The 11,770-nt window shown below is 36.1% G+C and overlaps 1 protein-coding gene across 2 annotated transcripts; it reads left to right on the forward strand.

The window, feature by feature from the left end:
- Window positions 1-2,519: 2,519 nt before the first annotated feature.
- LOC110898123 (cytochrome P450 Tp4149) lies at window positions 2,520-9,466 on the forward strand. Of its 2 annotated transcripts, XM_022144875.2 has the most exons (3): window positions 2,520-3,453; window positions 8,031-8,687; window positions 9,120-9,466. In XM_022144875.2, exons 1-2 carry the CDS (start codon window positions 2,554-2,556, stop codon window positions 8,637-8,639), a joined length of 1,509 nt encoding a protein of 502 aa, XP_022000567.1. In that variant the 5' UTR covers window positions 2,520-2,553; the 3' UTR covers window positions 8,640-8,687; window positions 9,120-9,466. The 2 variants fall into 2 exon arrangements, with proteins under 2 accessions (XP_022000567.1, XP_022000566.1); XM_022144874.2 differs by lacking the exon at window positions 9,120-9,466 and having other exon boundaries at window positions 8,031-8,750.
- The last annotated feature ends 2,304 nt before the right edge of the window (window positions 9,467-11,770 follow it).

Consider the following 11,770-nt stretch of genomic DNA (forward strand, 5'->3'; position numbering starts at 1 on the left):
TTAAAAATAATACCATCCCCGAAAAACAAAGTTTAATTAAACTATATAATATGTATAAATAAAAAAAACTCATGCCGTGAGAATATATAATTATTTTAGATAATTAAATATATTTAATTTCGTTAATTGTTCGTGATCACCTATTAACCAAGTTAAGAGAATTTAATGTTTGTTACCCAGTGTTCGGGTCTCATGTTTCGGGTTTGTGGAGCTGGGATTCAAGCATCAGTGGGTACCTGTATACTCATTCATACCACAACAACATAACATAACGAGAAAACTTAAAATCCTACATTACAAAAGTTTAAACGTTAACATCCACCATCATAACCACATAAAAAGAAAATAAAAGCACGAAAAAGTAAATTGTTCAACGGATCGCAGCCCGCACATAACCATCACCACCATCAGAGAAAGATAGAGAAAAAAAATTAACCTTTATGTCGCCACCACTCAATATCAAGGAAGGACGATGTTTCTGACCTGTTCAGACTTGAGATTGCAAGGAAGGACGCTCAAACAGTCAAACGTTGGGTTCTGTTCCATATTGTTGAACAGCGACGTTTGGTTTCTCATGCTTTTTTTAATTGCCGCCCACACCATCACAATGATAACTAGGCCTATTTCAATAATAAAATTGATTTGGGTTTGGGCTAATGATAGGCTAGGAGGTTTATCATGATATCATCAATTACCCAGACATTGCAAATTTGCAATCGTAATAATATCCAATTTTTTGGTTTACCGAATCTTCATACTTCAAAAATTAACTTTTAAACTTTATGAAAAGAATTAGATTTTACTAAAAAAAGTATCCTATTATTTTGTTAGGGGTATTCTCGTATTTTTTAAGAGTATCTTTTATATAAAATCGGAAAAAAAATAAAAAATTGACACTGCGAACACGAGTTTGAGCCGTAGCCTGTGCTATGACTAGTTATATGATGTCTTAGCCCCTAGTGAAATGGATTAGCGATTACTTCGCTTTTAATGTATATTTATCACAATGATGCTACAATAAATATTATATGAATAAGAAAACTACCAAAAATGAGTATCGCAATGCGATGTGTCGCTTCCGCTGTATAACACGGGCAAACAGCTAGATTGTTATTAGTTTAGTGGGTATATCTAAATTGAGACACCCATTTGTTTGGGTATGGAAGTGTAATTCACTTCTATTATTGAAGATCAAAACCGTTAGCTAGTAACAACTGTTTGGTTCCGTTTAATTTTTCTGAAGGTTCGATCAGTTTCAATTTTCCATGATTAAAAAACGTTTATAATTTATTGTTTTCGTATTTTAATGATAAAAAATAACAGAAAAAGTTTTACTAAGGCTAAAAGGTGTGTGAGTCATGGTTGGGACATGATTCGCTACCTAGGAACATGAATGGAAGGCTATACCACCCCTTTGCTTGATCCACCATGATTTGCATGTATTAAACCATGGCAACCATGGTTCTCCTTTCCATTTCTCAAAAAATCATTTTCTCTTTTCTTTAGACAACGATAAATTAAAATAAATAAGAGGCTAGTGGTTTGGGTCATGAGTCATGACCACACCCTTAAAGTAGTGATTTTGGATGATGAATTAGAGGTGGGTTAAATAGCACTGACATATAGGGTCATGGTGATCACGAGTATTATAACCAGACCCTATAGCCTAATAGCTAGCTTGACTCAAAAAGCGGCCCGTATACACTCCCATGTTATGTATTAACACGAGTAAAATATCTTTTTGAATGTTTTCCTTAACTGGTATTTTTTTTCTTTATTATAAAATAAGTTGTTTTTTTTTTTCAGGAGTTAAGGGTGAAAGAGGTGGATGTGGGAATTGATGCGGCAATTGAGTTTGTCTTGCGGGAACACCGCCACCATCAACCTAGTCACCGCATGGGGGGAGTGAATTCGGGGAGTGTTTACCGCAAGGAGAAAAGAGGAGGGAAGAGTAGAGAGAGGGGTGTATAGTGGGTCATACTATCTTCCAATCAATCATACATTTTTTCTTTAAAAAAATGGTTTGGATAAAACCACCTCTTGTGATTAAGGGGGGGTGGGGGTGGAATCACTTGCAAAAATTTCATCACTCACAACATCCAATCAAGTTCCGCCATGTCATCAACCATTTTTCCATCACTCACAACCTTTTTTAGTGGCAATGGTCATCACTCACAACATCCAACAATAAACCCTCACATGTTCCATCACTCACGGACCATCACTCATGAAAACAATCAGGGAAATTGTTCTTCACGTGATAAAATGCATGATGGCGGTGGTTTGTTTGTTCCCATCACTCGTGGAACTTTCCATCACTCGTGGAACTTGCCTCTCACCCCCAGTCCCCTAAGGGTAAGAGGGAAGTTAGAGAGGGAACTTGAAATGGCAAGAAATCATTGGTGAGAAGTTACCAGTGGATGAGCACCATTCTCACCCTAATAATACTTTCGTTTATTTTAGTATTTAAATATGACAAGATTATTGGGATCAACTGCTATAAATTCAGATCCATCCATACATCAATCCATATATTTTCTTGCTAATAAAATCATGGAAATCTTTCCATCTTCACAAAGTCTTCTCCTCTCGTTTTCAATAATCATTTCAGTGATTTTTATTTATGTCAAATGGATTCCATTAGGATCCAAGAATAGGAAAAACATACCACCATCTCCAAGAAAACTTCCGATTATTGGTAACTTCCACCAACTAGGCTCAATCCCTAGTCGCAACCTCCAAATATTGTCCCAAAAATATGGTCCCATAATGCTCCTTCATTTTGGAAGTATCCCCACAGTTATAGCATCCTCTGCTGAAGCAGCCGAAGAGATCATGAAAATCCATGATCTCTCGCTTTGTAGTCGACCTACCTTAACTATGCCCAACATATTATTCTATGGCTCTAAGAGCATCTCATTTTCTCCTTATGGGGAATACTGGAGGCGCATGAAGAGCATTATTGTACTCAAGCTTCTTAGCAATACACGAGTCAAGTCATACAAAAAAGTGAGAGAGGACGAGATAGTTCATATGATTCGTGTTCTTGGAGAAAGTTGCGGGACTACGGTTGATATGGGGTCGATGTTTGTTTCACTAACAAATGACATAATATGTAGGGTTGCCCTCGGAAGGAAATTTGATGGATTAAAGTACACAGATTTATTGAAAAGGTTCATGGATATGTTTACAGTGTTTAGTATTGGTGCTTATATTCCATGGTTATCATGGGTAGATCGTATTAATGGTTCTATAGGCAGAGCCGAAAAAATAGCTAAAGAATTTGATGAGTTTCTTGAAGGAATTATTGAAGAACATTTAAGCAAGAAAAATAAGGAGGGTGCTAAGAGTAATGAAGGGGAAGACTTCGTTGACATTTTACTAGAAATCCAAAAAGATAAAACAAGTAACGGATTCACACTACACAGAGATTCCCTTAAAGTTGTCCTCTTGGTATGTTTCTCCATCTTTCTTTGATATGCATCATGTTTTTCTTTGATCTTTGTGCTAAAGGGTACCGACTTTCATATTTTATTTAAAGACGAGCAAAACATGATATATTATTCGATATGTCCCTAACTTTTGTAGAAAGATTTTTAAGATTCCATTTTCTAAATTATAAAACATAGATTAACATATATATTATCTAACTTCCAGAAAAAAACAACTATATTATTGGTTAGAATCCCGCGTGTTACACGACTTGTTTGGAAAAACTTAGTTTAAATTTTGTGATTTTAAATATGTGGAATCATAAAAGGCAAAAGAGGCAAATGAAAATCATAACTTTTAAATTTAAAAAAATGGAAACAAAATAAGGGTGAATTAAAATTTTGTTATAAAAATGGCAAAGTTTAAATAATGAAAACGTGTGAGTTTTATGAAAGCGAAATACCGCCGTGGTGTTAGCCGCGGGCGTGGGGCGGGGAGTATGTGAGCTTTTGACCTTTTTTCATTAAAAAGAGGATCTAAATATTTCTTAATGTGGCTTATGGGGTTGAAACCCTAGAAAGTGAAGAAGATAAGTAAATAAATGAAAAGCAGAAATATAAGAAACTAGTACTGTCTACATTCTACATCCCCATACCTATCATCTTAATCAAATTAAGATTCCTATATCTCACACATGTCAACTTAAGTCTCGGTAAAACACCCGTTGTTATTAAATGTATTTTTAATATGGGTGGCAAACGGGCAAATTAGATGGGTTTGGGTCATAGGTCAAGATGGATTTGGGTTAGAATGACTTTGGGTTAGGATAAGTATATCAAAAAATAGGTCAAGATAGGTTTTGGTTAAAATAGGTTTGGGTCAGGATGGGCTCGGGTTAAGATTAGGTAAAATAAAAAATATATTAATAATAAAATTTGACAAATAAATAACAAGAAATAAACCTAAAAAAATCTGAAATAATTAAAATATAAATATATAAAATAAAATAAAAAGATAATAAAAATCAAAAAACAAAAAACAAAAAACAAAAAAATTATTCGCTCGTTTAGGCAAGCGAACTCAATAAGTACGAGCTCGATAAGTGACGCCCGAGCTCGTACTCGAGCTACGAGCTCGTTTAGTAAAGGAACTTACTTTTAGGCACGGTTTAGGCTCGGCTCGATTCAAACTTCTAGTGAGCTGATCTCGAGTAGGTCACAAGCGGCTTGACTCATCTACACCCCTTATTAACAACCAATTTTGAAGCAGGTAAAATCAAACCAATTATAACCAAATTATCACAATACTAGTCTATCAATTATAAGGGAAAAGATCAAATAGGAAGTTTAATTTTGCTATAAAGTATAGGAAGCAATAGAATTAAGACATGTGGCAACATTTAAAATAAAGAAAAAGGGTATTTTAGTCAATCCAACCCTTTCTTCTTCCTTTTCAAAACTCAGTAACTTCAAAACCCACCATTTTCAAAACCCACCATCTTCAACCATTTCTTCACTTTCTATCTCAATAATCACTACATTATAGTGCGATTATCATCACCAATCAATGATTCAAACACCCGATCAACGTGTTCTTCAGCTTTTTTTGAAGAAAACCCAGTTTAATTTCATAAAAAATCTCGTTTTTCCGGTTATTTTGGAGATAATCACTCGATTCGAGCGCTGATAAGTGTTTCAATCATTCAAACTTCGTCAATTGTTGAAGAAATCACTTCGATCCATGTATGAAATTCTTTAATTTCATTTTTACGATCTGGGTTTTTGATTTAGTCATTCCGTTTTACGATCTTGGCGGGGGTCCGGGGGCAGCGCCCCTGGTAGCGGGGTCCCAAGGGCGGCAGCCCCTGGCGGGGTACAAGGGGCAGAGCCCCTGGCTCTGGAAATTGCCTCTGGAAAACTGCCTCTGGAAAAATGCTGTAATAAAAATACATCAGAAAAATTAATTTTCTGTAATTTGCCTCTGGAAAACTGCATTCGTAGACAGTTTTTTATCTCCTGCTTCCTGGTTCAGACAATTCACATACAAAACTGCATTCGTAGACAGTGTTTCTGGTTCTGTAAACAACAGGTTCTGGTCATTGCGTTTTAGTTAGATTCTGGTTCTGTGAACAACAGTTTCTGGTTCTGTGAACAACAGTTTCTGGTCATTGCGTTTTAGACAGTTTATGGTTCTGTGAACAACAGTTTCTGGTCATTGCGTTTTAGAAATAAAACATTTTTGAAGTGTTTTTACTCATTGTGTTTTAGGTAAACACATTTTTATGTGTATTCAGTTCATTGCGTTTTAGAGTAAACAGTTTCTTTTGTGTTTTTAGGCCATTGCGTTTTAGAAATAAGACATTTTTATGTGTTTTCTAGGCATTGCGTTTTAGAAATAAGACATTTTTAAGTGTTTTCTGGCCATTGCGTTTTAGAAATAAGACATTTTTAAGTGTTTTCTAGCCATTGCGTTTTAGAAATAAGACATTTTTAATTGTTTTCTAGCCATTGCGTTTTAGAAATAAGACATTTTTAAGTGTTTTCTGGCTATTGCGTTTTAGAAATAAGACATTTTTAAGTGTTTTCTGGCCATTGCGTTTTAGGTAAAACACATTCAGTCCATTGCGTTTTAGAAAGTACATTTTTTTTGTGTTTTTAGGCTATTGCGTTTTAGAAATAAGGCATTTATTTGTGTTTTCTGGTCATTGCGTTTTAGAAATAAGACATTTCTTTGTGTTTTTGGTGCGTTGCGTTTTAGAAAAAGTCATTTTTTACGTTTTTTTTTTCATTGCATTTTACGCAACTGGATTTTCTCCATTGCGTTTTACACAACTGGGTTTTCAAAAAAATTTTTCGAAAATATAGCAATAGTATACTCGTTTTAAAGATAAAAAAACGCTCGTTTTCTTGGTGCAATTTTTATAAAAAAATAATGTCGTATGAAAAAGTTATTAACGTTTAAAAAATGGGGAGTAATTGGAGAAGAGAGAAACTATTGTGCTGCATTGACTAGAATGCCCTTAACAAACTCACGCGCCTCTTTTTTTTGCTTCAATTTCATTCATATAATCTTAGCTCTTGATTAATTAAATGGATGGTCAAGATCACATTCTAGCCTTCCTAGCCAAATAAAGTTCCTATTGTATTCCACCCTCAATTATAATTCCTATAAAATAGACATCATCTTATGTAATAGTTAATTTATCAACCGTTATCAATTTCATTTCCAATAAAATAGGCATCATGTGATTTAGAACTCATATCAACTAAACATGAATCTAAACAAGGATCTACTTCAATTATCTTATACGCATACAGATACACTATAAACATGCATATAACTTCCTAGCAACTGCCAAAATCTAATCAACTAACAATAACCGCAAATTACAGTCACCTAAACACAACGAAAGATACGTAATGACTAATGAGTGAATGACGAAACAAAATCTATTTCAACGAACATGATGACCCGTAATCGAAACAAAGGAGCGATTGATGATTGATCGTACCCAAAGAGCGCGGTTGATGATTGATAATTGTAGAGTACCAGATGTGAAGGCAATTTGGGTCAGAAAACAACTCGTTCCGTAACTTTCTTACCCATTCTGACCCGCTTTGTTTTTATACCAACCCATCCGGACCCACTCTCTTTTTTATTCATCGCTTCACAACCCATCGTAACCTAATGCCTAATTTTGTTTGGCCCAAAACTACCCATATTTAAATTTAAAATACCCATATGAACCCAAAACAAAATATGTGCGCCAAGCCTGATTTTTAATATAAGATTTTAATAGGTTAAAGGTTTTAAAATATATTTCTACCCTATTTTTCTTATATAACTTAATTCTTGAACATATAATTCATATTTTATTATTAAATGTATTTTAAATATTTAATTACATATTTTTAATTAATAAACAAATGTAACTTTTATAAAATAACAATAATTAGACATCAACAACCAAGCCTCCAATCAAGTCCCTCCATTACACCCTTTTGATGGTGTGACAGGTGAAAAAGTGTGCATACGTTTCACCTATGTGCCGCCACATAACATTACTTTTTTTCACTCAAGCCCCAGAACACATAGTGTTACAACATGAAGGATTTAATAATAATAAGAAAGAAGATTTCATTACTGAAAACGCTTCCCATTAAGCCAGGGCCCGGTTAAGATAACATAGTCTGGCAGGAGTGGGGCAACGGGACTCTCCAATTTGGAGAGTGCGGTACAAGAAAGTCGTTGTTCTAAAAAAAATAAAACGCGTAAATCAGTGTAGTCGATGATTCAAGCATTTGTTATTTGTTATTATTTAAATTTTATAATTGAACAGTTTTGAAACACTAGCGGTTTGACAAAATTTTCATCAAACCTGGTCGAATTGGACTCTAGTTCAAGAAGCCACAAGGCCATGCCAACTCTTTTACCAGACGTAATTGTTTGTTGGGTTCAAATGTGTTAATTATGTGTTATTTGCAATATGAATTAAAGAAGCACTTGCAATCTTGAAACTTCAAGTTGGTTTCCTGTAGTCTTGTCATTCAAATGTCAATAAACTTCAGTTAAACCATTTAATATTATGTTCATTATAGGAAGCCTTTCTTGGTGGAACTGAAACAACATATGCAAGTCTAGAGTGGGCACTCAGTGAGCTAATAAGAAACCCAAGAGTAATGAAAAAGCTACAACAAGAAGTCACAGAAATAGCACAAGGAAGATCCATGATTTACGATGAGGATTTAGAGAAAATGCCTTATCTTAAGGCGGTCCTAAAAGAGTCCCTTCGATTGCATACTCCAGCCCCTCTTCTTGTTCCTAGAAAATCAATGCAAGATATAAAACTAATGGGGTATGATATTGCAGAAGGCACGCAAGTGATAATCAATGCTTGGGCAATTGGAAGAGATCCTGCCTTGTGGGAAGAACCATATGAGTTTAAGCCTGAGAGGTTCCTGAACAATACCATTAGCTATCAAGGGTTTCACTCTGAGTGGCTTCCATTCGGGGGTGGCCGAAGAGTGTGCCCAGGTATTAATTTTAGTGTGCCTGTTATAGAGCTTGCAATAGCAAATATCGTTTACAAGTTTGATATGGTGTTGCCAAACGGAGTAAAGAATGAGGATTTGGACATGAGTGAAGAAATTTCTATTACAATCCGTAAGAAGTCCTCTCTACGGGTTTTGGTGACTCATCGGTTCTAGTTGTTTGGTTTTTCTTGTGATCTATGTTATGGACTCAATAAATAAATGGTATGATCTAATTTCACTTCACTACAATCACTGAATTCAATTGAATGTTACTATTATCCAGTAGTGAGTACACTTTGTAAACACCCGACACGATTGGTTACTTAGAATACAATCCATCTCTTTTCTTACAAAATGAACGGGTCATCAAAAGATTAAAGAAACAAAGAATTAACTATATGAACACAAAAGTAAATTCAAAAGAATTGAACTATACATATTGTTTAGATTCGTGGTGTTAATTTTACTTTTAATCAACACGGTTTTGATATATATATTTATTAATTAAATCTTTAATTAATAAAATGCAGTCCATTAATATATTTAAAACAACACCAAAAATGAACCCGAAGAGAATAATGGTTACAAACATGCAAATACGCTACATAATATTAATTTTTTTTTATCCAACTGATAATAGATTGTATTCAACAGAAATTTACATCGAGATAGTTGATAAACGGGCAAAAAGGTGCGCCGCTACCATGTTAGACACCAAGGTACAACGAATCAGTGCTAGTACACGTACACGGACCAAGCGGCGGCCCTTGGCATGGCCGGTCGTAATCGTAAGATAGGAAAAAGAGGCTGAAGTACAGAGATGTGGCTTCTGTTCTTGTCTATCAATTAATCACAAAAAAGCACCACTTTATTGCTTTTATTTTGACGGTTACGTATCTTGCGGCAATGATACTTGAGTTGTGACAATGCTTATCATATCACAAAGTGAAATGTTAGTGGTTGTTGTAAAAGACATTTTTATATAATAGTTATTTACGTTTTATCTCGTAACATTATTACTAATCATCTTCAAGGGCAACAAAGCCCAATACCACTAAATATGATAAGAAGCCCGAAAAATAAAGTTTAATTAAATTATATATAATATTTATAAATAGAAAAACTCATTCCGTGAGAATATATAATTATTTTAGATAATTAAATATATTTAATTTCGTTAATTGTTCGTGATCACCTATTAATCAAGTTAAGAGAATTTAATATTTATTACCCAGTGTTCGGGTCTCATGTTTCGGGTTTGTGGAGTTGTATGCTTGACAGATTCAAGCATTAGAGGGTACCTGTATACTCATTCATACCACAACAACATAACATAACGAGAAAACATAAAATCCTACATTACGAAAGTTTAAACGTTAACATCCACCATCACAACCACATGAAAAGAAAATAAAAGTTCGAAAAAGTAAATTGTTCAACAGGTTGCAGCCCGCACATAACCATCACCACCATTAGAGAAAGATAGAGAAAAAATTTAACCTTTATGTCGCCACCACGCCACCTCCATCGCCAAAGACCTCTAATCTGAATCCATCTCCACACCCTCCTCCTCGTCATCCCGATACATCAAATGCTCACGCATGTATGAGATGTCGTCCCGCATGGTGTTGATGCTTCTTTCCATGCCTTCGATGCGGGTGCTGGAGCTCTAACCGAGGTTGAAGGCTTTCCGACTCACCTGACGTGTTTCCTGCATTATATTATATAAATTGTGCATGTTAGGGAAATCGCTTCCTCCTTAAGAGGAGGATCTGGGGGCAAACCCATAAGAGGAACGTGGAGGACGGTTCGGGTCATTCTCAATGGCGAGGACTTGGTTTGGGTTGTTTGGGCTCCAAATTCTGCCCTTATTATCCTTGAAGTGTATCAGACCATTGTTGCAGTCGGCGATAAGGTTGAGGCTTCGGCAGAGGCTAACATCGGCTCGGGTAACGCCAACACCCTTGGTAAAGCGGCGTGGGGTGCGTGTGGCGTAGGCCTTGTAGACCCAGGCAATCCAACCTCCAAAGAATATGGGCGTGGGATATGTAGCCTTTGTGTTGGTGGCCATATTCTTGAGGAGCATGTAAAGGACATTCAGGGGTTGTCGGTTCAGGATGCAGTATAAGCAAGTGAGCTCCCGAAGGTTCATGACACCCCCACTATCTTTTCTCTAGCACAAGGTACTGCTCAGGACCCGATGTATATAGCGGATGAGTGGGTCTCTGATTTTTGTGCTCTTGGTAGAGCTTGGGTTGTAAATCCCTTCACCGATCTGTGCCGAAAAAATTATTTCGTGTGTTGGCAGCCATGTCTATGATGCTGTCGGTGAAGACTAATTCCCCAATTTCCTCCTCGGTGTAGATTCCCACATCCACACCAAACTGAGCTACAGATATTCCAAAGTAGGTTCCCCCACAACGAAAAGTCACTGCTTCGTTGTCAAACATACCGTCGATGTCCTTTTTGAGGCTAAAACTACTTAAGAATTCGAGATTGAATTCGAAAGTAGACTGCAATGATGCTACCAAAAACACACGCAATGGTCCCATCACCAAACTGTCGTACCTTTCCCTCTGCCCCACACTTTCCAAAGTATCGTAACACACTTGCCAAGGCGGCTCCTTGGTCCTAGCCTTTAGGATTTCCATGCATTCCGCATAATTGGTGTGCTCGGTGTTGAACCTTAGCCATTTATGTGGTGTCATTGTTTGTAGAGAACAAGTATTAAATAGTTAGGTGTGATAAATTGTGCGAAAAAAAAAATAAAAACAGGAGGTTGGCATGGCCCCGTGTCCAAGGGACATGACCCCGTGCTACAGAATTTAAGGGGGCATGACCCCGTGCCAGCAGAGGCACCACCCCGTGTTCGTCAATGTTTTTGACCAAAAACAGACTTTTTCGAGCCGGTTTCAAAAAGTCCAAAATTTTAGGAACCCCATGTCCGGTATACCCCGAAAATCAAACCCTAAGTATCAATTGCTACTTACCAACCTGTTGTCCCTTCCGATTTTGAGTATTTCCGTAAAGAACAGGGGTTTTGCAAAAACTGGTTGAAAGTTTTGATTTTTCCATAATGGTGGGATGATTTACTTGTTAAAACACTACTACTAACTACCAACAACAAGATCTAGGAAAAATTTTTGAACCGACACGGGTCTAGTTCAAGAACCCTAGATTTTTCCCCAAATCTTGATGTTATTAAACGTGCAAAACATGAATCTAATTAATCTAAGTGTTAGTAACATATCTTGTGAATTGTGGAAGAAGATCATTAAAAAGTTTCAGGAGCCGTAGGGAACCGT

The sequence above is a fragment of the Helianthus annuus genome, chromosome 15 (assembly GCF_002127325.2).
Source record: "Helianthus annuus cultivar XRQ/B chromosome 15, HanXRQr2.0-SUNRISE, whole genome shotgun sequence".
In the NCBI taxonomy this organism is placed as follows: domain Eukaryota; kingdom Viridiplantae; phylum Streptophyta; class Magnoliopsida; order Asterales; family Asteraceae; genus Helianthus; species Helianthus annuus.